Raw genomic sequence first — 25934 nt, forward strand, 5'->3', positions numbered from 1 at the left:
TTTTCAGTTCTGACAGAATCACACATACCTGTTTGAACTCAAGAGCTTTCAAAGTCTGTATGCTTCAGGTTCATAGGCAGACCGTTGAATTTGAGGTAATATCACGGATCAAGCGAAAGTTGCAAAAAAACTAATTACATTCGAATTGGACCAAATAGAGTTCAAAAATAAAATGCATAAACCTTCTCGTACTACTAAATGTCCTACAAATATTTGAAAATAGTAGATCAGAACATCTTATTAAATTGAGCACGGCTTACGAAATTGTGTTCTTATAGTGTTCTCCGAGTAAAAAATTCGAAATGTTCCAACAGAAACTAACCCAAGCAAAAACAATTCCCTCAAAATACTTTTGCAATGAACTAAAAGTACTTCAAACTCAGTGAAAAAGATATTTCGCAGTATTCACAATGTTATTTGTTGACTTTCAATAAACAATTCTATATAGTTTGGGCAGAAAATGAGTTTTAGAATTCAAAATAATAACGAAATTAGGATTCTAAAAAAATCACGAAACTACAGTTGCATTATGGGAATTTCAAAATTATTTTACGTTAATTTTGAATTTATACAAAAGTAGTTCAGGTTTTTCAACCATGAGTAATTTACATTATTTTAAACGTTATTTGTATGAAACATAAATGCGTAGAGTACCAAATAGATGTGTTTTGTTAAATTTTAAATGCCTATATCTTTGATTGCAAAATAAAATATTCTCAATCAATTTTACAATAATAATTTATTATTTGATTTTACCCCCAAACTGCCTCTGCTGCTCATTGTTAGTAAAGAAGTTGTTTTCTTTGTTAGAGACTGCATAAGGGTTCACAATGCTTCTGAAAGATGGTGATAAAATCTTAATTTTTTTATCTTGAATGTTGAGTAAACTTATTTTTAGTAAGTATGTGTGTGTCAAGTTGCAACTAAAATCGTAGAACTAATTTTCTACTATTTTAATCCTATTAATGTCCAATAATTGTCTTAGTTGGACGAGCCTACCCAGACTTGACGAAATGCGAAAATATCTGTTAATCTTCATAGCCCTTCAAGAAATAACCTACTCTTTGTACTGAATTTATTTTTCAGCTACAACTGGTTGGAGAAAATATAATTGATTTTTTTATTAGGCAAAAAGGGACCCCGACCGAGTGCCTAGTGAAAAATTCTACATAATTTTTAATATAGCATACAAGCCGTTCAAATTAGCTTAAACCTCATAATTTAAGACATTATGAATGTAATTCGTATTGAAAAAAATCTCAACAAAGTGGTATGCTTTAGAATAAACGATGCTGAAGGTGAAAACATCTTTAGTTTAATAATAAATCACGAAATTATAAGTTTTTTCCAATAATACAACTGTTCCAAATACAACTTCGATATTTTACATAAAATTTAAAACCAAATAAAAGTACCTTTTAACTAACATATTCACAGAATTTGCAACATTTGAAGTGTTATTTGTATCGGTTAAATTCTCATGAACTTCTGTATGGGTTCGTTATATAGGAATTATCTCTTGAAACTCAAATTTGAAACAAAAAAATTTAATGTTTTTGCTATATACGATTTATTTCTAGTAAGCACTAAACTCAATACTAGTCCCCAAATGTTTGTTACTGACTTAGAATGTTCAAAATGCCAACGAAATTAAAGTAGACGATGTAATATAGGAAATCTTTTATCTAAAATCGAATGTGTTTAATATAACATAGCTTTGACTTTCAGTATTTTGCAACCAAAAGAATAAGTAATTAATGGAAAATATTACATCCTTGATCCTTGAAAAATTTTGAATATCACAAATCACCTAAATATAAACACACTCCAAGTATCAATAATGCCTAGTTGAGATAGACTAAAGATTTAATAAGCTCTTACTAATGAAAAAGAGAAAAGATCAACCAATTAGTAAATTAAATTTAAAGATAAACGTAAGCTACTTCTAAAGCATCAAAAAATTAAAATACAATACAGTCTAAGGATACTTAACAATTCGTAGATATTATATACTATTTGAAGTTAACTACTTAATATATACATCTCGCTTTCCTTACCATTATGAAAAGATTAATTTCAATTGAATAATTAATCAAAAATTTCAATTCTTAAAATTCAGTTGTATTATTATTATTAGTAGTATTTAAATCAATATTAATTGAATTAGTTTTAGGTTCTAATACAGGAGATTTCGGAGGTGGTTTTCTAATTGTTGTTGTTTTAGATCTTATTGGAGTAGTTGGTTGAGCAATTCCTAAAGTTGGTTCACTAACTAAATGTGCTGAATTTATAATTTCATTTGTATTTGAAGTTGATGTGGAATCTTCTTGATGATGGTTATTATTATTTGTTGTTGCAAAACTTAATGTTGATGATGATGATATACTTGATGTTCTTTTTTTATTAGTGTTGTTGGATAAATTATTTAATGAATTAAATGATTTTGAAGCTGCTAATTGTGCAGCTGTAATTGTTGGTGATTTAATTGATGATGAATTTGAATTTAAAATATGATTATTATTGTGATTGTTGTTATTATTTCCATTTCCATTTCCATTTCCATATTGATCATTTTCTTGATATAATGGAGGTAAATCAATATTTGAATGATCAAATTTTGAAAAATTAAATGATGGTGAATTTAAAGCTGGTGGAGAAGTAGTTGATAATCCTGTATTTGTAGTAGGTGGAAAATTTGATGGATATTGTAATGTAGGACTATTGTTTCCTGAATCATTATTATGAGTACTTATTTTGTCATTTGTTTTTAATATATTTGCTGATGCACTTGAAGATTTTCTTGGTGGTCTTCTATTTGAAATCATTTCTGGTGGATGATATTTTTGTTGTTCGGAAGATATTGATGATCCTGTTGTTTTTGTTGAAGAATTTGAATTTGATCTATTAGGTTTTTGAGGTATTGATAATGATGATGACTTTTCTGTTAGATTTTGATCTGATGGAATTGAATTTTTATCTTCTTTAAAATACCATTTTCCAATTTTTTTAAAAGTATTTGACATAATTGAAGGAGATGAATTTGATTCATTATTATTATTATTGTTTGATTGATTTGGTGTTATTGTTGTATTTTCAAAATCTTCAGTTGATGGAGTCGATGATTTCTTTTTAATTTTTTTAGTAAAATCAGTTATATTTTTAGACAATTTTGAATATTTATTTTGATTATTTGATGTTAAATTAATTTTTGAATCAATAGTAGATTGCTCATCTAGTATACTTTTAGAATCATTTTCTTCACTTGATTGTTGATCATCTAAACTATCATCATTTATTTCAGGTACTTTCCATATACCTCCACGATAAGATTCTTCAGTTGTATCAAAGAATACAATATCATCCCAATGAGGTAATACTAAACTTTCTTTAATTGCTTCTTTAAATTTTTTTTCAATTGTACTTGTTATAAAACTATAATTTAAAGATTTTGTACTTACAACAGGTTCAATTTTAAAATTTAAATTTGGTTCAACTTCATAACAATACCAAAATCTATTACTTGGTGGAGGTTTTAATTTAATTAATATTGAACCATCTAAATTAACTAAAGTAATCTTTAAAACTATATCAACTTCTCCCTTTGTAAATTTTGTACCAAATGATAAATCTAATTTTGTTGCAATTGTAACTGAAAGTCCTCCATTATATGATATATTTCCATTTACAACTAATGTTCCATCAGGATTTATTTCTTTTAAATTAGGATAAGTGAAAAATGGAGCAGAACTTCCTGGGTTTATATTTGTTATTTGAAATTCTTCAAAAAATCCTGGTTTTTTAATTTTATCTAATTTTTTACTAAGTCTTGTATGAATATAATTTTCAAAATATTTAGTATCTTTTATAGCCAAAAACCATCTTCCAATTAATGCATTTAACCATTTAGTTTGTAAATTACCTTCTGATCCATATAATGATTGAATTAAATTTATGATTTCTTTTGTTGAAAAATGTAAAGTATTTGCAAAAATTTTAGGATTATATTTAAAAGGAATTGATTTATTTAAATTTTCAGATTTAGAACTTCTTATTAATGCAAAATACCAATCTTCTTTATCTGATACCATATCACAATATATATAAAAACTTCCAATTGGATTTGATTGTTGATTTTTATTATTCTTAAGATTACTTATATTTATTAATGCAATTGCTGTATATTTTGTAAATAATTGAGCATCAGTTAAACCTTCTGGCCATATTTTAACATAAAAATTATTTAATACAATTACATGTTTAACATCTTTTAAAGTTTGATCTTTATATAAAAATAAATTTCCATGTTTTAAAACTGCAAAATATCTATGTTTTTTTAAAGATTGTCTCATATTTATTGTAGAAGAAGAAGAAGATGATTGAGTTGATTTATTTTGAGGTATAGGAGTTGAATTATTTGTAACAATTGAAGGTTGAATTGAATGAATAGATGCATTATCGTCTTTCAAATCATCTTCTTCATTTGTTGGATTATTAATCAATTCTTGTTCTCTTTGTTGTTGTTCTTTATTAACTATTTTAAATAATGAACTATAAGCTGATTTATTTTCGGGTGTTTCAGTTATTGAAGTTGTATTTTTATTAATATCATCAGTACTTTCAATATAGTTATTTGTTACTATAATCCAACCATTTTTATAACTTTCTAATCCTGATTGATGTTTCTCTTCAATTTCTCCTGCTTTTAAATCCGTATTAGAATTTGAATCATCATTTAATTCATCTTTAACATCTTTTGCAAAATAATATAGTGTAATTGGTATAATCAAAATTGAACTTAGAAAGCCCAAGAAATAAATGAATAGGAATGAAAATAATCCCATTTAGTATAATTGGTATGTAGAATTGTACTTTATTCAATATTATTCAAGCGTATTAGCCTTAACTTCTTTAAACTTGTGTTGCTACTTTATTATTTGATACTTTATATTCTCCGTATTCTTCTTTTTATAGAATTTGATTTTGCGGTGTTTAAATTTAGAATTTAGTAATTTACGAGATCATTTTAAAATTTTAAAACCGTTATCAAAATTTTTCACTTCTCTTCTACTGTTGGTTGATTGAAGAAAGAACTTTGAGGTTGAATAAAACCTTGCAATGTGAGGAAGAGTTTACCAATAGGAGATACAATCCATTCACACAAAAGGATTGCAACATGTTTTTAACGGTTCAACTGCTTTACCTTGAAATGTACCTAATGTGTCTAATACATGTTATACCACGAAATATATACTTACGAGGCAGTAGTATTAAAATCTTTCATTTCATGGCTTAGGAGAGCTGGAGATTCTACAGATATAACAAGTTACTAATCAATTGCGTATGGTTGATGATGGAGATGATTCTTAAGAAGAGTGTGTCAGAAGACATTTATATAAGCAAGCTTAGATTTGATGGAGAGTTTGGTAAAGAAGCTTTCCTCACAATAAAAAGAAAATATGGCAAAATATCAGTTACTGGTAAGATATCATTTGTACATGAAGGAATGGGAGAAAATCAAAGATTCAATATTAAGTTGTTCAAACAAGATCCGGATGCTTCAGGTTGGGGCTTTGTAAAACGGTAGCCAGACTGCATTAAAAGTACCGACGCTTTTGGTGCAAGCTGACTACCGTTTTACGTGGCCAGCAACCTTAAGCATCTTAAGTTGTATTTAACTTAACAAACCAAAAAAGTCTGAGAATAAACCTGGATTGAAATTTCTGCTATTGGATTTTAAACTACTACATAATTTCGATAATCTATATTGAGTCTCCAATAGACAATGTTTAGAATAGCCAAATCTAATGCCAAGTTAGGTCTCAATACGTTCTATAATTACAAATATCAATGAAAAGTAAGGATAGATCAATAACAACAAATGTACATAAGATTAGTTTAAGTTTCAGACTGACCGAGTATTTAATATTAGTTGATTGATCAAATAATCATATAAGTAAAATCTTACCTAATTGAAAACGACGACTCACTTAATTCTTTCTAAAAAGGTTGAGAAATGCACATTTTGGTTATATATTCAGAAATCAATTGCAAAATTTATAAATTTTGCTTTATTACTAAATCAAATCTTTAAAAATTTTCCTGAAGAAATTTCAAAAATTAACACAATCATACATTTCAATATCCATGAATACTTAACCGAAAATATTATTGTTTGAATTTACTTATTTGGTCTGTTTACATTAACTTCAATAAATGAATTTTTTTTTTTCTTTTTATTTCAACGGCTAGTTACAAAAATAAAACAACAGTTTTAAAAATTATTTTAAGGAAGTTAATACTTTACACTCACAAGATGAAAAATATATAGGAAATTACAAGTACAATACAATATAAACAAATACAAAATCGTAAAATTCTATATAATAATTTTTTCAAATCTGGTAATTCCCGTTACTTCGTTTAAGTTAAGTTTTAGTGTAATAATAATGAACTAAAAATAAAAATTTTTTAAATTATAGTCTTTTGACAATTAACTCGATTTAGATTGGTCTTGTTTATTTGTGCTTACCATTAAAAATTTTTTTATTTATAATAATAATAGAATTAATTAATCAGATGAAAAATTTTTCGTTCCTTTCTGCCCTATGGTTAGGAGTAAAGTAATCGTTTACTTAATGAATACAATTTTAATTGATGTAATAAAGTAAGACAATACAATGCCGTTTATTCTTACTAGCTACAGAGGGATCGACTATTTCCATTAATAACAGTTGAATATATATTATGTTAATTTGCACCCCTATTAAATCAAGAATTAAATGTTTTGCCACATAGATGCAAAATGTTTCGGAACAAGATTTATTATTTTGTAAACTTTTAACTCTTGCAAGAAAGAAAAAAAAATATTTGGTTTATTGACTATACTTCAATTGACAACCAAAAAACATATCAATAAGTCTTGAACTAAGTTAACAATTCCTTTAAACAAAATTAGTTAATTGCCCTTGAGTCTAAGCCTTAAAGGCTATAAAGCTGAAGCTTCAAAAATAATTTTTTAGCGTATTTTAATCAATTTAAAAAAAAACTTATTAATAGTTGAAATTATTACCCCCTTTTACTCCCTTTTTTTACATCAATAATAATATATAAATGCCGTTAATCAATTGATATAAAATATACTATTATTAGTGAATCTTTGTAACTTTGTGTGTGAGACAATTTTACAAGTACAAAATTAAAAGTAAAGGGTAAGGGTAAAAGTAAAACAAAAACACATAAGTAATTACTAAAACAAAGTTTTTTATTTACTTGTTAGAAAATTTTTTTTTTTTGCATTCAAGGATATAACGATATTAAATTTAGGTTAACATAAAACCAAAAAAAAGATCTAAAACAAGATTTAAGGTTATTGTATTACATACCAACTTAATTTAATTGGTTATTCGAAATTATAGAAACCAGAGACTAGTGTATTCTCTACAATATAGTTATTCTTCTTTATTCTGACGATTGATGAAAAACATCGAGTAAACTAATCGCCGCCGGGTCAATTAAACTTTTTTTAAATTGAGTCGGGCTTGAAAAAAATTTTTCTGTACCAAAACCTTAAATAATAATGCAGTTAAGTATTATTAGTGGTTTGAATGAATAGCTATTCGTTAATTAGTAAAACTATATAATTAATTTTTCAGCTAACACTCCTTAACTACCCAGTATTTCTGCTCTTATTAACTTTTTGTTTTTGTGTAATTGAAAAATTTTCACACTAAGTAGATCTTCTAATTTAAAAAACTTTGTGTAATAAAAAAATTTTCAAATTTTTCAGTCCTCTAGTAGTAAGGAATATTATTATCCTTTTTACATATCCTTAGAAATATCAAAATATGTTTTTGAAATATGGAGGGATAGACTCAAATACATCAGAAGATTTGAATATTCATAGTTGAAGAACTTGTATTAATACTAAATATTTCTATACAAAATTAAATAAAGAATGGAAAATTAAAATTAGATTAAACGATTGAATAAATATGAATTGAATTAAAAACTTTTCTTATAGCATAATGGTAGTAACAATAATGATAATGATATTCGAAAAAAAACCCAGCTTTCTTTCCCTCTAGTAGTTTTATAAATAAAAATCATTAATCATAAAATTACCAGTTGATACCATTTCACTTGCAGTGATTAAACTATGCTTTTTTAAAACATTTGATAAATCAAAATATGATTCATTTAATGATTGTAATTGAGATGTGTTATTATTGATTGATGAATTTTGACTTTTAAGCCAATTATTATTAATTTTTGGAATATATAAATTTGAAGATAATGGAATTTGATAAATTGAATCTGGTGTAGAAGTAGTTGTAGTTAATGTGGGTGGAGTTGAGATAGAAAGATTTGAATTTGAAGTAGTTGGTGATGATATTGGTGATACTGTAGTTGATATTGGATCCTCATCTTCTTCTGATTCGAAATAAATATTTTTATTGGTAGTAGTAGCGGTTGTAGTTGGTTCTATTTCTTTTTCTTGTTCTTCTTCATCTCCATAAGTTACAAAATCCTCAATTGAATATTCTTTTGATCTACCAAAATTTACATTTTTAAAAAATGGAACTGATGATTTATTGTTTGTCGTGTTAGTGGTATTTTGATTTAATGAATCTTTTGTAATAACGTTAAAATTATCTGAATATATATTATTTTTATTATTTAATAAAGTAAAAGAATCTTTATATTGATTTTGAGATTTTTGTTTATAGTAATTTCGAATATTATCATTTAAAATTTGAGTAAAATTTACAGATTCAATTTCAATCGGTTCTTCGTCTTCATATTCTTCATCTGAAGCTTCTGAATCTTCGTAACTGTATGCGCAATTCTTTAATGATTGTATTGATGATGATCTTTTTGATGAGGATGTGTTTGACATTACTGAAGAAATTGAGTCTGATGATATTGATGATGAATGGTTATTGATTGAGGTATTTGATTCATTTATATCTAAATCTAATATAAAATCATTATTTATATTTGTTAAAGATAATAATTTTTCAACTGGATCTATTTTATCTTTATCTTGTAGTTTTTCTTCTTCTTCAATTGTGCTTGATGTTTTTCTCTTTTTTAGTTGTGAATTATTACTAGTATTATCTTCACTGGCTCTTTTTAGTGGTTGTTGTTGTTCTATAATTTCTAGATTATTTGAGGAAACTAAAAAATTTAAATTGTTAGTTATTGCTTTAGGTGTTAAGTTTCTAATTCTTTTAGACTTACGAATAGGTAATGAGTTTGTTGATGATGACATTTTGTTTGAATGAGTTGAATAAATAAATTAAAATGAGTATAAAATGTAATTTAATGAATTGAAAAATTTATGATGTATAATAATAATCTAAATGTATATAGATTCTATGATTGATAGTGTTGTTGAAACTTAATCTAAAGTAATAAAATATAATATAGTTGGATATATTTATAAAAGTATTTTCCAATGTTTTAAATATGGAATATAATTGTAGAATTTACTATAAGAATTTGAAAAATTGGGTGTTTATCTGGTTATATATATTCTTTATTTTATTTTTTAATTTTGTACTTTTTGTATAAATTTTTTTTTTTTTTTTTTTTTTAAATTTAAAATTTTTTTCACTTTTGTAACTTTGTGTAACACAAAATTATTTTATTATTATGTTATGTTATGTTATGTACTTATTTAATTATTGTGTCATAATGGATTGATACAATAGAAACACAGTATAGTATAAACATGTCCAAGAAGGAGTCTACCTAACAAACAAACAAATAAACAAACAAGGATCATTCAACCAGTTTAGCTCAGATAAAAGTTGGGGAGTGGAGAGAAGAAGTAAATAGAAGTATAGCAATTTGTTTAATCTATTCTATATATTAGATCAATATCAATAGTATCTGTAACGATCACATCAAATTAGTATTGAAAAGCAAACAAGATTAAATTCCATATTTCCATGGATTTTTATTTACTCTATTGTCTTTAATAGATGTAGAAAGTATAAAAGTATAAATTGAAACTACTACTACAACAAAGTATAGAAAATTCTATTCAAAATTTTTTCTCTCTCTGTCTCTCTCTCCGTCTGACTCTCTTTCGATCTCCCGTTTAATTTTTTCTAGATTCCCCTTTTTCAATATTAGTAAATGTAAAAATTATTAAAATTTTTTTTTTACACCCTAATCAATTCAATTTAAATTCACTTAGTTTGCTGTCCATACATAAGACATACTTCTACTAGATACTACTTGGTTCCCATTCTATCGGACTTGAAAGGGACATTACATACAAATATTCATTCATTTGCCACTTAAGTATCCGGTATCACTATTTTTATAGTAATTTTGGAAGAAAAAATAATTGGGAAAATTGAATGTAACCAATGATGTTTCATTTGTTTCAAATTACTAGACTTCCACCAAATTCCTTTAAAATGTACCGTCAAAGGCAAATGTCTAATTGAAAAAAAGAACTACAACATTAGACCAAAATCTAGTTGAATGAATCCAAAATTCGATCTCTATGCGTGTAATTAAAATAAAGCAATGGAAAGTTTAAAATCCATGATATTCCATAAATTAATCAACGCGGTAAATGTAAGACATACTTAGATATGTAGTTTCATTCACCCACCCATTTATTCAGTGTACTTACAATTTTTTTTACTTTCGTTTATTTTTTCTTCAACAAAAAATACCGTAAATCTCACCCTTCTTTTGGTCTCGATTATTCTATGTATTCTATGCAATCTATTTATATTAAGAAATTGATGATGATTTTATCGTATTTTTTTCAATTAAACTTTTTTTTACACCAGCAAATATATTTTTTTATACATTATTAACGAATCTATGATCGATACAAAGAGAATTGGATCTATATTCCAATAAAGCAAGCTTTTCATTTTTTCTCGACAGCTTTTCAATATCTGTATGTAGACAATCTACGAACTTCTTATCTCTTTCTATTATAATTTTACTATTTAATTATTTTTTTTTGTTTAAAGTTTCATTTTTGTTTTTTTAAATTGTTGAAACTTGGGGTAAAAAATTGTAAATTTCACTTTCTTTATTTAAGTTGACTAATTATACAAGGGAGTAGATATCATTATGAACTTATCTATGATATCATACCTTTTCAATTATGAAACAAATTGTTGAGTCGGTTCCACAAAGTAACAATGACAAGATAAGGTAAGAATCTACTTAAGTTCGACATGTCCAAGTATCAAGCAAATATTATTTATCAATAATATCGATCACGGCAATTAAAATTGAATAAAATATTTCTACAAACTAAAATGTAACCCATAAGAGAAAAATCTCAATCCAAAACAAGATCAATTTTGAAACAATTTTCTTAAAATTATTGTTTCAAAAATTCTCACTCTTGAAATTTTAAGTTACATTTTTTTTGAACCTAGTAAATGATAGAGTAACTTTTGAAAAAATGTTTCGAGTGTAGAAGGATTTCTAAATGAAACATACATTGAAGTTTTCATAATGCCTCGATCATTTTTGAATGGGGTTTTTCAGTCAAATATTTACTTGTGGGGAGGATATTCATTCTTGGAATTTTAATTCGTTTCAACTTATACTAAAAACGATTTTAAGGGGGTATTGAAGAAAACCAATTTTAAAAAAATAAAAATAAGCACCACAGACACGACCGGATATGTTATAAATGATTTGTTAATATATTGTAGTATCAATCAACAATCAATTCATAAGAATCTTAAATAATATGTAAATGCAACATTGATATCAATTTGGTCGAAAGCTACAAACCATTTTCAAACAAAGGTAAAGAATAGAGAATGTCAATAACAATTCATTTTATTCCACGGTAATCTTGAAATTGTAATTGTTACTGCACAATTCTTATTGTTTTAATATTTTCAAAATTTCTTTTTATTTATAATTTTCCATTGTACTTGTAAATAAAAATTTATTAAAGTTAAATTATACTATATGCTAGCGGGTCCTAGTCAGTAAATAGATATAAGGCTCAAAGCAGCAGACCTCTGTTAGAAGAGACCACACGCGGAAAGGTAAATGGATAGGAGAATTAAAAAAGATTTCAATTGATTCATTCAATTTTTATGTTACTTCAATTTTGTGTGGTTGTTTTAGATCTGAGATCTTGAGTTACTTTATTAGGCTATAACGTATCACAAAAAAAAATACAGTTTAGTAGGAAGTAGGTGGACAAAAATTGTTGTTGCAGAAGCGTGTCAACCAGTGGTAAATTTCTTCTAATTAACAACATCACCCGAACTCTACAAACTGAGGAGTTGGTTATCAATTGTCATTTATTTTTGTAAATGATCGGAGACTTGAGATTGGAACTTTAAGAATAAAAAACTCCGAGATAATTAAATCAAAATAAAAAAATCGCAATCAAAAAAAGAAATTATTTAATTTTTACGAGTAAAGTTTCCTTTAACATGTAAGTACTTATCAATATTACCTACAGGGATTGGTATTTATACTTTAATAAGTATAATTGAAGGTTTGGTACTAAAATTTATTCTTTTTTAGATCTTGTTTTGTTTGCTTTCTTTCAATAAGTTGGGTGATAAGATATAGGGGAATGATTGAAGGTAACGAGTGTATCTTGATTTAGTCAATATAATAAATCAATCCTCGACCATTACCATAAAATTCAAGAATGGATTGTTGTTATTTATTCAATGCTTTAATTTAACACAGGACTCAGAAGTCTTGAGTAATGTTGGATGATTAAACGATTTATTGACGAGTAGTCTGAACTTTAATATTATTTAGTAAATCAGCACTGCCAGTTTGTTGTTGAAAAATTGGGATCTACTGTTAAGACCTATGTATTATTCTTATTATATGTGTCCCTATTATTTGTTGTTTTTGTCCGTGGCTAGGTAATTTTGGCCTGAATTCAATTCGGTCCTAGGATGAGAGATGGATGTTTCTTCTGATGTACTGCGGTACGGATGTAGGATGTATAAGGGTACGGATGTCTGCACCTGTACAGTTAGGACCGAATTGAAAGGTGGGTAATTTTGGATAGAATTTCCAAATTCAGAACTATAAAATACACTTGCAGTGCTCTGCGGCTTACAACTAATAACCTTGATTATCATGTAAGTAGTGAGACATTTCAAATCATTAACTTGGAATTGGATGTTTAATATTGTATTAGTTTTGAAGACTTTTTGCTAGAGCTTTTCTCATTCTTTATTTAATCCTTTAGTATTGTCAAGTACCCTCTAGAGAGATGAAATAACCAACTACTAGTTTCTATTAATAACCTAATTAAAGCTCAGACATTATTACCTTATTACCGCTAAGTATATGACTTAAATTTTAAGTGAGTAAAATTTTTTATAATTGGTAATGAACCTGATATATGTAGAGTCGCTTAAATTTTTATGTTTCTAACCATATCTAACGGCTTTTTATCTAAAGTGAAACAAAAGGAATTATTATAACAATCATGAAAATTATTGTTTATATACAAGCCTTGGTTACTCATCGAACAGAATATGTCGATAAATAATTCAACTTGAACCTTTTTGTAGTTCATGGAAACTAATATGCCATTCGATTGAACAATTTGATCTTATTTGCTCAAAAAAGAAGTTGCAAAAATCAATTTTAAAGTCAAAAAAATTTTCAATGTGAGACATTAACATCAAATAGATGGCGAAAATGATATTTTTCTTAAAATATGAGACAATAGCTACTAGAAATTTAAATTACACCTGTAGTCTTTTTGATTACAAGGCGTATTTTTAGATGTGATGAGACTAACAGACCAACATTGTATCACTTCACAAAAGTAAACATTGGTAACAAAAATTATCAAATCCAAGAAACTATTTATTGGTGATTTCAAATGCAGATCCTACTATTTACTCAACTTGAGTTTGAAACAAAGGTCAAATATAGTAAGAATTTTTTTTTTTTTAATTTGCATTGACGTAAATTTTCATTTGTCTTAGATGCAAATTTTCATTTGATTCAGTTACAAGAAAATAGGAGTATTACCCAAATAGTAAGGCATTTGGTATAAATAGGATTCTCTCATTCGTTAGCGAAACATTAACGTAAACAAGCAATACAGCTTACACCCTTTCATTATATTTTAATTATAACAATATTTGATTTTAAAGAAGCTAAAATTGTTTTCAGAAAATAGACATATTTTTCCTCGGAAAATCTTTTTGTATTTTTCCGGTTTTGAATCTATTTGGTAAAAAATACTCAATCTAAGAATCATCGAAGATTCAAGTGTGTAATAACATTTACGTTATATACAATGCAAGTATTTATTCTATATACATGACTCTACTTTATACGAGACTTTAATTTTTGTAAAGGTAATTTATGAATTTTTGAATTAGCATCTTTACCATAGTTCAAATCTTTCCCAATTTTAACAAAATTTGAATTTCTTTTGCTTGGTTCAACATTTAATCTATTCAATATATCATTTGATAAACTTGGAATAATTGGTTGAATTAAAATTGATGAGATTCTAATTGTTTCAGAACATAAATAAACATAATAATTAATTAATTTTTTATAATTTTTAATCATTTCTGGATCTAGCCTGCTAGATTGATGATTTGTATTTGAATTTAAAGCTTTTACATATAACCAAGGTTCTGAAATTTGAAATAATTGATTTGCTTGATTTATAACTTGCCACCATAATTGAATTGCACGTATATAATCAAATTCGATTATTTTTTGATTCATGTTATCATATAAGTTATTAAGATTTTCTTGTAATTCATTAGATATTTGTAATATTGTTGGTACAATTTCTTTTTTAATACTATTATTTTTAATAAATGTTTTAATATCATTAAATTGACTATTTTTATAATATTGTACAGATTCTTCAATATTAAAATTAATTCCACCAATTCTTGATAATAAATTACAATATTTTCCTAATAATGAATCTCTTGATCTTTCTAATAAATTTTCACTAAATTTACAATCATCATCAATATTTGAATTTTCAATTAAAAAAAATCTAATTGAATCAATTCCATAAAATTCACTCATTTCAATTGGATCAACTACATTTCCTAAACTTTTACTCATTTTAAAACCTTCACATAACCAATGTGAATGAACTATAATTTGTTTTGGTAATTCTATCCCTGCTGCTAATAAAAAAATTGGCCAATATATACAATGAAATCTAATAATATCTTTTCCTATAATATGTGTTGCTGGCCATAAATTATTTTTAGGAGTAACATATTTTGAATCTTGTTCAAACCCATTGGGGAAACCAGTCGCAGTAAGATAATTTAATAATGCATCAAACCAAACATATATTTTTTGAGTTGAGTCATTTGGAACTTCTATACTCCATTTTAATCTTGATGAAGGTCTTGAAATTGAAAGATCAGGTAATTTTGTAGTCATTAATTCATTTAATATGAATTTATACCTATGAGTTGGTTTTATGAAATTTGGATTTTCTTTTAAATACTTGATTAATTGATCTTGAAATGCTGATAATTTAAAAAAATAATTTGTTTCTTCTTGATATATTACTTCATTCTTAGTTTCTGAAGATATTCGTATGGTTTTACCATTTTTTTCAATTTCTTCTGTATTTGCCTCAGGATAAAATGTTTCATCACTAACACAATACCAACCACTATGTGACCCCTTTTCAATTAATCCTTTCTCTTTCATGATATTCCAAAAATAATGAGTTACTTTTATATGATCTTGATCAGTAGTTCTTATAAATCTATCATAATCAATATTAAATTTGTTACTTAAATCTTTGAAATTTTTAGAAACTTGATCACATAATAATTTAGGATCAATCCCTTGTTTTTCTGCAACTGTCTGTATTTTCAATCCATGTTCATCAGTACCTGTTAACATATATGATGAATTTTTCGGATTTAATTTTTCCCATCTACTTCGTGTATCTGCTATTAGCATTGAATATAAATGACCAAGGTGTGGAGACGCATTGACGTAAAAGATTGGTGTTGTGACATAGAATGGCTTTGTCTGGTTAAACCTTTTGATTAAGGAATACCGTAGGGTCATTGTGTTGGTGGAGATATGTTGATGATTTTAGCTATTTAAATAAATTTGAAACTTACATTTTTCAGTAACACATTTACGAGAATCAAATTTAACGTATTTTGTATGCATTAAAACTAAGCTATGTACATCATCTATTTAATTTCTGTTTTTTCAACAAATATAGCCATTAATGCAAAGACAGTGTAAAACATACATAATGGATATGCTATCAATGGTCTAACATTATGCAATTTCAATACCGATACAAAAAATCCACTAGCAGAATATGTACACCATAAAACAGCAATTGCACTTAATATATAACCAACCAAATTATCTAAATTTGTAACTACTCCTAATACACTTATTAAAACTAATGGTAATAAACAATATCCAATAACTGATGCAGAACGAATTAAATCAATTTGAGTTTCATTACTCATAAATTTAAATAAATAATGTAGACTTATTATTCCAAATAAACCAACTCCATATATATAACCAAATTGAATTTTACCTGCTAGAAGTAGTAATGTACCAAATAATAATACGAATAATATGGGACCTGCTAAATCAGAATCACTCATTATATCACTGGGTATATCTTTATTTAATGGATTTAATACAACTAAAGTTTTTGATTTGATATGTTGAAAATTAATACCCAATTCTTCTAGTAATGGTGGTTCACCTGGATATCCCAGAGTTCCAAATGCAGCTAATAATCCTGGTTTTAATTCTCCTCCAATAGTTCCAGTTACATCGTTATTAAACCCTGTATCCATTGAACCCATTGACGGTTGAGGCTGTGCTTGTTGATATGAGTAGTTTGATTGATAGAACTGCATGTTCTGCGGATTGTTCATTTGTTGTTGATAATATGCCATTTTTGTCTTTTATATATGTTGTTAAATGTATGTGGTAAAGATCATAAGTCTATTTTTTATTTTCTTTCTATTTTATTGCGATCAAAACATTTTCGTTTGCGTAAAATCGTATTCACTTTAAGTGATAAAACCATTGAATAATTGATCAACTCTTCACCCTATGTCACAATCATTAATCATATTCAGACCGTCAGGTTTGATAGAATATCAATTAAACAACAAAATATACCCATTCAATGAGTTCATATCCAATATTGTCAATGAAACTCAAATTGATTTAGATCAAAATTTTACAACTCAAACCATCAGTCATAAACGATTTTATTGTTATAATAAAGAAGATATTTTTGTAGCTATTTATTTTGATGCTATTTCTACCATTAATAGTGAGAAGATAAGGCAAACATTAGTTGGAATATACAAGACGTTCAAGAAGTTAGAAGAAAATGAAGAATTAGAAAAACTAAAGAGTTTAGTTGATTTACAATTTAACAATTTAATCAAATTGAAAACAACTGAGTCTAAAGAAACAACTCCAACTCCACCCACATCAGCATTAACCACAGAAAACACAGCTCCCAAAAAACAACCATCAATGCAAAAACAATTATCATCTAAAAAAATGCGAAAATGGGACAACGGTGGAGAAATGATTGAATATACAGAAGGTGAATCATTAGATTACTCAACATTTAAAGATTCTACAAGCATACCGACGAATGGTAAGAATGAATATAAAGTAAACGAAGAATCTGCGTTTGAAAAAGAAGATGAATTTGTGTTAGTAAGAGAATTAAATGAAATACTAAATGAATCAGATGACGAAGAAGAAGAAGAAACAAAAGCTCCAACTGGTTTTTTTGGACGAATAGGATCATACTTTGGTGGAGCTATTGATGTTGATGAAGTATCTAAAAAATTCAATGATCAATTAATGTCAAAAAATATAGCACCTAGCACTTCAAAATTAATAATTGATAAAATAAAATCAAGATTATCTGGAAAGAAAGTAACTATGAAAATTTATAAAGAAACGCTAGTCGATGAATTAACCAAAGTATTAACTCCTAATGTGTCAACTGATTTATTATATGAAATAAAGCGTAATAACACGGGACGTCCATATGTTATATCAGTAGTTGGAGTAAATGGAGTTGGAAAATCAACTAATTTAGCTAAATTAGCATATTGGTTCTTACAAAATAATTTAAATGTTTTAATTTGTGCATGTGATACCTTTAGATCAGGTGCAGTTGAACAATTAAAAGTTCATGTAAATAATTTGAATAATTTAAATTCAGAATTATCAAATAAATCAAAAATTGAATTATTTGAAAAAGGTTATGGTAGTGGTGATCATGTTGTTCAAACTGCTAAATCTGCTATTGCATATGCATCAGAGAATCATTATGATGTAGTATTAATTGACACTGCTGGTAGAACTCATTCAAATGCTAAATTAATGGCTCCATTAAAAAAATTTGGTGACGCAGCAAATCCTAATAAAATTATTATGGTTGGTGAAGCTTTAGTTGGTACAGATTCAGTTGAACAAGCAATTAATTTTAATAATGCATTTGGTAATAGAAGAAATTTGGATTTTTTTATTATTTCAAAAGTTGATACTGTTGGTGATTTAGTTGGTACAATGATTAATATGGTTATGGCTACAAAAGTTCCAATTTTATTTGTTGGTACGGGACAAACTTACACTGATATTAAAAGGTTGAGTGTGAAGCAAGTTGTTTCAATGTTGACAAAATAGTAAGCAAGCTGTGTAGATCTCATAGCATGATATAATGAAAATACCAATTTGAATCCCTACCTTCTTAGATTACGAGAACAGTTAAATTTCTGAAACGACAAATGGTAGCTGTGTGATCGGAGTTTTTTTTTCACTTTATATAGAGTATCATTGCTGAGAATAAGTGTGAGTCGCATCTATCAATTTGAGTTCATTCTTCCAATATGACTAATTGTATATTGATCATGTCTTGAATACTTTTTAGGTTTAATTGAGTTCGTAGCGTAATACGTATATTAGTATATGATGATGAAATCAAATTTTTCCGCAATTGGCGGGGTTGTGAGATTTCCGTTGAGCCAACAGTTTGGTCGAAGAGTTATTTGATGCTATACTGATTATACCAGTGACATTTTGTTAGAGTTTATAGAACTTGGAAAGTCCTAATAACTCATTAGGCTTGAAGAAACGTTTAATACTAAACTTTGCTTTTTTTCCTCTATACAAGACTTTGTAGTTACAAACTTGTACTAATAGTTCCAGCAACTCATACTTGAAGTATTAATTAATTGGAACTAGCATGTTACTGATCTTTTTGAACGTTTATACGTTTATACCTAATATAAGCCTTGCATTAAAATGTGAAACCAAAATAACGTAACAAAAATTTACAATTTCATAACTATTCTCGGTAATTAATGTATTGCGGCTAAGACATTTTTGAATTTTCAAATCTCTAATCTAAAATACAAGCCTTAAAATATTGATCAACTAATGATTTAAACATACTAATTAAAACGTCCAAAAATTATTACCACATTTCATACTAATCAAATTCACCAGGAATAGACTCGTAGCTTCAGCTCAGGGAGAAAACAAGGAAAGAGCACTACTCAGGAAGAGCACTACTCAATATGAGAGTTAATGAAACATCAACGACATCAAGTTCTACTCCATCCATATCCGTATCAAATTCAAATTCTGGTGGATCGAAATCGAATTCTTCATTAGTAAATTCGAATAATAATATAAACAATCATAAATCTACTTCATCAACATCTCCATTTAAACTATACCTTAAAATAAACGCATTTCGAGCAGCAGATTTAGTACCGACATCTAAAGAAGATGAAGATTCAAAAAGAAGTCATAAATACACCAATCCAGTATTAATCGCCAAGATGAATACTTTTAAAGGTTCTACTTGTAAAAAAACTCATACAAACCAACCAAGTTGGGATGACGAAATCATTATACCTTTAAAAACTGGTGATATGAATCAATTATTGGTACTTTCAGTATGGGACAAACATAAACGATATAAGAACTATTTAGGTGAGTTAAGATTGGGAATAAAAGATCTATTTATAAATAATGATAAATTTATTGAAAAAACAGAATTGAAATGGTATAAGTTAAATTCTAATGCCACAGTACATTCTTTTGTAACGGGATCACTATTATTATCATTTGAGTTGATTACTAAGAAAAGAAAATCAAAATTCAAACAAAAGGAAAGTTTAGTTGACAAATTAAAGAATTTAAAAGTTAATGAAACGGAGCTTCAATTTAAAAAATGGTTAAATAGTTTAATTGATAATTCAGATGAGCAAAATTTTAAAACTTTAAGACCTAATGAACAAGGATTTTATGATGATGTTTTGGTAGATTTGTCCGATTTGGAATCATTAGCTACTAGACAATCAAAAAGTAATGGTGATACAGCATCCACTATGAGCGATGAAATGATATCCAACAAAAGATTTCTAAATGTTATCAATAATAGTCCTAATGGTGATGCAAGTTCAATGTCTGAACAATCTTCGTTTATATCTTCTGAAGGAATAAGTGATACTGATGGTCGATCAGAAGAAAAGAGATCAAGATTTAAAAGAAAAATGAATATTAAAAAATTGACCACAGAAAATAAATTTGAAATGGGTTCAAGAAAAGTTTTAGGAGTAGTTTTCATTGAAATAGTATCATGCGAAGATTTACCACCAATCAAGAATTTCACCAGAACCACCTTTGATATGGATCCATTTGTCGTTGTAACATTTGGTAAAAAAACGTTTCGTACTAGTTGGAAAAGACATACATTAAATCCAATATTTAATGAAAGAGTAGCTTTTGAAATTTTACCACATGAAAACAATTATAATATTCAATTTTCCGTTTTAGATAAAGATCAATTTTCCTTTCATGATCAAGTAGCCGATATTGAATTACCATTGAGAGACTTGACTGAGTATGCTACCGCACAACCAACAATGATGAGTAGAAACGATTCTGAGTTAAGTTTTGATTTAGATTCTGGTTTTACCACAGGAGATAATGAATCTCCTTCAAACTCAAATGTGAAGATATTAGAGGATGATAACATAGTTCAATCTGTAAGGAAAAAGAAGTTTTCAACTAGGAAGAAAATTACCGAATCCACTGTAGATATTTCAAAATTTAGAGTGATGTCATTAAGTTTAGACCTTCATGATCAAAAATATATTGTCAAGTATGCACCGAAGTTAAAAATTAGAGTTAGATTTGAGACATACGATGAATTAAGAAAACAATTTTGGAGAGTTTTATTAAAACAGTATGATATAGAATATGATGAAACTAACACTTATGATTTCTTAGAATTGGTATCATTACTTGATGCATTAGGAACTACAAATAGTGATGAACTAGTTACTACATTTTATAAAAACTTAAACAAAGACACAGAGGATTTAATAACTTATGATGAAATTATTGAACAATTGGAAATTCATATGAGCCTAAATGATCAAAGTTCCAACAAAATTTTTGTTTTTGAAAAATGTCCCATTTGTTTACAAAAGCGATTTTCAAGAAAACAAGATATTGATATAGTTACTCATTTCGCTATATGTGCATCAAAGGACTGGAGTATTGTTAATAAATTGTTGGTTTCTTCATATGTCAGTCCTAGACAAGCTACTAAAAAGTGGTATTCAAAAGCATTGATCAAATTAACGTACGGAAAATACAAATTAGGTGGAAATTCTGCCAACATTTTGGTACAAGATAGACTCACGGGTTTGATATTAGAGGAGAAAATGAGTGTGTATGTACGTTTGGGTATCAGACTTTTGTATAAAGGATTAGATAAAGCAAAGTCAAAAAGAGTTAGAATTTTATTAAGAAGTCTAAGTATAAAACAAGGTAAAAAATTTGATTCTTCAAAATCAAAAGCTGATATTGAATCATTTATTAAATTCCATAAATTAAATCTATCCGATTGTTTGATTGAAAATCCTAATGATTATCCAACTTTTAATGAGTTTTTTTACAGAAAATTAAAACCTAATGCAAGATTAATAGAAGATGAGAAAAATGATAAGATTGTATCATCTCCTGCTGACTGTCGATGTGTTGCATTTAGTTCTGTTGATGAAGCAACCGAATTATGGATAAAAGGTAGAAACTTTACAATTGCTAAGCTATTTAATGGTGATTTACAAGATAACTCAAATATACCATTTAAAGCTGAAGATTTATCGATTGGAGTTTTCAGATTAGCTCCTCAAGACTATCATAGATTTCATTCACCTATTAGTGGAACAATTGGAGAGATTAAACATATTAATGGTGAATATTATACAGTAAATCCAATAGCTATTCGAAGTGAATTAGATGTGTTTGGAGAAAATATAAGAAGTATAATCCCCATACATACTGAAGAATTTGGAACAGTATTAATGATAGCTGTTGGAGCTATGATGGTTGGTTCGATAGTTTTAACAGTAAAACCAGGTGATAAAATTAAAAGAGGTGATGAAATTGGATATTTTAAGTTTGGAGGTTCAACAATAATCTTATTATTTAACAAAAACAAATTTGTATTAGACTCAGATATTTCATCAAATTCAAAATCTTCTATAGAAACATTAGTTAGAGTTGGTCAATCTATAGGCCATTCTCCTGAAACCGATGAATATAGAAGAGATCATAGTGAATTTAACAAATTATCTCATTCCAAGAAATTAGATTTGATTAGAATTTTAACTGGTGGGGACTTAAAAGATAAACATCAACTTAGTAATTGGGAAGCAAGTAAAATCCAATTGGAATCAGACAATGATGAAGCTGAATCATACTTTGATATAAATGATGAAAAACTCGAGAGGGATGTTGTTGATGAAGGTTTTGATGAAGAAGACGATGATGAAGATGATGAATTTGATGATTTTGATGAAGAAGGTTCGATTGAAACCAATGACCAACACAATAGATAAAATAATAGAACTGATATTAGAGTTGAGATTTGATAATCACCTCTTGACAATGATCTCTAATTAATAAATTATAGCTTTCAGTTTACTACGAACTCAGTGTTTCGAGATCTACATTTGAAAAGGAGTGAGAGGATATTAGATGTATGATAAAACTATGCCATTCTAAACTAGATTAATAAATAGTAAGAAGTAAGAAGTAAAACAGAATTTCATACAGCAGCAGTAGCTTCTGTGGTTTTAGGTGTTTCAGCTGAATTGACAACTTCTTGGCTATCCCCAACCGGTTCATTATTTGGTTCATTATTAGCTTCTGAAACACCAGCTTCGTTTGAAACAACTCTTTGACTTGGTCTAGCTCTATTTTCTTCCATATCAGTTGCTTTTTTTGAACTTAAAGCACTATCAGCTTTTCTCCAAAAAAGACCAAAGCATCTACGTCTTGTTCTTGGTGGGAAATTGGTAAAAATAGAACCCCAATAAAATGGACTTAAACCGAAACAATGGAAAATACCATATCTAACAACTTCTGGAACATAACTGTAACCCAAGAACAAAGAAAAATCTAAAGCATACAACACCCATTGAACAATTGTAAGAGCCATTGTAGTTTGATAAATTTGACAAGTTGATTCTGAAGTAGTACCCCAATTAACATTACCATCACCACATGTTGGGAAATTTGCAGCATAAGATCCCCATGAAGCCAAATATAAAACAAAAAAATTAAAGTCACATAATAAAATAAGAAATGATGGAGTTTCACCATTCATTGCAACTGGTACAAAAAACCCATAATATGAAAAATAAATCATATCTAATACATTAATAACTAAAGAATAAGTAATTCTTGCAACATAATCATCAATTCTTTCAATATTTGATGCAGTTAATCCAATTAAAATAATTGCAAATACAGTTTCAAAGACTCTTATTGTAATAGAAACATTTTCTTTAACAGAAAGCATTTTTTAATTTATAAGATTGATCCAACTAATTTTGATGTGTTATATGTAATTTTAATTTTATAAATAAACCACTTAAATTGTAACAATTGAATTAAATTGATAAAATTTGATCAAGGTGATGTCTGGATTGAGTTTTTAAACCTTTACAATTATCAAAAACTATCGCGCTTTGTGATTTGGGGATATTGTTGTTAAAATTTGTTGGTGTATGAATAAAAAAAGTGGTTGTAAAAAAATTAAAAATATTTTGGTTGTCTTAATTTAAATAAAGAGAGAAATAATACACAATATTTATTATGAAGTAAAGTAAACAAAAAAAGATAATCAATTGCAAAACTTACAAAATTTTCTAACAAAGATAGTTCAGCTATCTCCAAATATTTAAACAAAGACAAGACTTGATTCAATGGTGAAAGTAACTAATGATGGAAACATCAAAGTATGAAGCAGAAAGATATCATCACATTGATTACCCCCTAACCCTCTTGGCAATGTGAAACATACCCATACAGCTGTAATTCTTCGACTTTTTTCTTGCTTTATAAGTAAAGATAGGAATATGAATATGGCCAATCTGTTTCGAATGATAAATGCGTTTCTTAGAAACTATTATTTATAAGTTATAAAAATATATAAGCTATCAAAGCAAGAATTAAAATATAATAATGGTTGAAGTTAAAATTAAGCGATAGGTATTGAGACATGGGTATTGAGACATTATGACACTTCTTACCCATGCAATTTCGAAAAATTAGTTTCTTGACTTAGCTCTGATTGAGGATAACTTGTCATTTCAGTTTGAAATGCCTGAAAATTTGTGTTGGCTTGTTCAAGATCAACTTCTTTTTTTGCTTGTTCATCAATTATAAAGGTAAGTGAACCAACGAACGTTCCTTCTGGGCCTGGTGAATTAGTAAATATGACACCAATAATCAAAATAGCAAATGTAATTGTAAACAAAATTGTATTTGTCAATGCTAATGCAAACACAGTTTTTTCCATTTTACATGAACCCAAATATTGATAAGTGATATCTGAACAATTTTGCTTTATTGAATTCACAACTTTAGCAAAACAGATTATATTATTCAAAAGCATTCCAAAATCAGAAATCAACACTTTTAACATTGAAATTTTACCATAATGACTCATTCCAAAAATCATAAGTAGATGGTGACCTGTTATTAAACCCACAACAAAAGCATACACATATTGACCAACATAAATATTATAATTTTCATCATACCAATTTGCAATAAAAATACTGAGACATAAAAGAACAACAGCAATACAAAGTTGTAACAAACGAAGTGATGAACCAATTATTTTTTTGATTAAGATTGAATTCATGTGGAAAAAATTTGAATTATCGATAGTAGTTTTAAATCTAAAGAATATGAAAATGAAGTAATTTGTTATTGAATATCAATTTGGTGATCTCAAAATAAATCGAACATATGTTCGTTTATATAATTGACCTGACAGTCAACCTAATATCTGGAGATAATCCGATAACTTCACGAATTTAAAAGCACCATTATTATGAAGTACATGTGTTTCAATATCATTTTAATCAAACCTATTTTACCAACGGAACACTTCAGTCTGATAAGAACCTTATCTTCTATATATCATATCTCGGTTCAAAAGATTATCAAAAATTGATGATGCAATTGTCGGTAATTGAAGGCTGTTTAAGTTTGTTTGATAATCATTAAATATATTCTCGGTGTTGAGATCTGTTTTAAGATATTTAATCGTTCTTCGGTCTTATGAAAAGAAAACGGATTTATAATTTTAAATTTAATCTGGGGTAAAAACAGATCTTTGTGACCCTATTATCAAGATTGCGATTAGATTTCTATAACAGTTATCGACGATTACAATGCAACGGCTTATTCCAATTTATTATCGGAGAAATCACTAATTTTTATTCTTTTAATTTTGGATTGTTCCAAAAATGAAACATGTGTAAAACATGGTATTATATTTTGACACACACGTTTAATACACCATAAAAATAGAAAAGTATCATTCA

At 27.3% G+C, this 25934-nt stretch overlaps 8 protein-coding genes across 8 annotated transcripts; 2 read left to right on the forward strand and 6 right to left on the reverse strand. All coding sequences in view use genetic code 12, as the record gives it.

Annotated features, from left to right (window-relative positions):
- Positions 1-2108: 2108 nt before the first annotated feature.
- KGF55_002071 (uncharacterized protein) lies at positions 2109-4841 on the reverse strand (the record flags this gene model as incomplete). The annotated part of the gene is made up of 1 exon (XM_051756714.1): positions 2109-4841. One exon carries the CDS (start codon positions 4839-4841, stop codon positions 2109-2111), a length of 2733 nt encoding a protein of 910 aa, XP_051615059.1.
- A 3248-nt stretch (positions 4842-8089) lies between these two features.
- Positions 8090-9271, reverse strand: KGF55_002072 (uncharacterized protein; the record flags this gene model as incomplete). The annotated part of the gene is made up of 1 exon (XM_051756715.1): positions 8090-9271. The coding sequence occupies one exon, from the start codon at positions 9269-9271 to the stop codon at positions 8090-8092; it is 1182 nt and encodes a 393-aa protein (XP_051615060.1).
- Positions 9272-14322: 5051 nt separating this feature from the next.
- Positions 14323-16065, reverse strand: MSM1 (methionine--tRNA ligase; the record flags this gene model as incomplete). The annotated part of the gene is made up of 1 exon (XM_051756716.1): positions 14323-16065. The coding sequence occupies one exon, from the start codon at positions 16063-16065 to the stop codon at positions 14323-14325; it is 1743 nt and encodes a 580-aa protein (XP_051615061.1).
- Positions 16066-16196: 131 nt separating this feature from the next.
- Positions 16197-16931, reverse strand: TIP1 (transporter; the record flags this gene model as incomplete). The annotated part of the gene is made up of 1 exon (XM_051756717.1): positions 16197-16931. One exon carries the CDS (start codon positions 16929-16931, stop codon positions 16197-16199), a length of 735 nt encoding a protein of 244 aa, XP_051615062.1.
- Positions 16932-17091: 160 nt separating this feature from the next.
- Positions 17092-18696, forward strand: SRP101 (Signal recognition particle receptor subunit alpha; the record flags this gene model as incomplete). The annotated part of the gene is made up of 1 exon (XM_051756718.1): positions 17092-18696. One exon carries the CDS (start codon positions 17092-17094, stop codon positions 18694-18696), a length of 1605 nt encoding a protein of 534 aa, XP_051615063.1.
- An 893-nt stretch (positions 18697-19589) lies between these two features.
- On the forward strand, positions 19590-22931 carry PSD2 (phosphatidylserine decarboxylase 2; the record flags this gene model as incomplete). Its single annotated transcript, XM_051756719.1, has 1 exon — positions 19590-22931. One exon carries the CDS (start codon positions 19590-19592, stop codon positions 22929-22931), a length of 3342 nt encoding a protein of 1113 aa, XP_051615064.1.
- Positions 22932-23140: 209 nt separating this feature from the next.
- Positions 23141-23896, reverse strand: KGF55_002077 (MARVEL domain-containing protein; the record flags this gene model as incomplete). Its single annotated transcript, XM_051756721.1, has 1 exon — positions 23141-23896. The coding sequence occupies one exon, from the start codon at positions 23894-23896 to the stop codon at positions 23141-23143; it is 756 nt and encodes a 251-aa protein (XP_051615065.1).
- A 729-nt stretch (positions 23897-24625) lies between these two features.
- KGF55_002078 (uncharacterized protein) lies at positions 24626-25246 on the reverse strand (the record flags this gene model as incomplete). Its single annotated transcript, XM_051756722.1, has 1 exon — positions 24626-25246. The coding sequence occupies one exon, from the start codon at positions 25244-25246 to the stop codon at positions 24626-24628; it is 621 nt and encodes a 206-aa protein (XP_051615066.1).
- Between the last annotated feature and the right edge of the window lie 688 nt (positions 25247-25934).

Source organism: Candida pseudojiufengensis, assembly GCF_024610245.1.
Source record: "Candida pseudojiufengensis strain CBS 10847 chromosome Unknown scaffold7, whole genome shotgun sequence".
NCBI classification, from domain to species: domain Eukaryota; kingdom Fungi; phylum Ascomycota; class Pichiomycetes; order Serinales; family Debaryomycetaceae; genus Lodderomyces; species Lodderomyces pseudojiufengensis.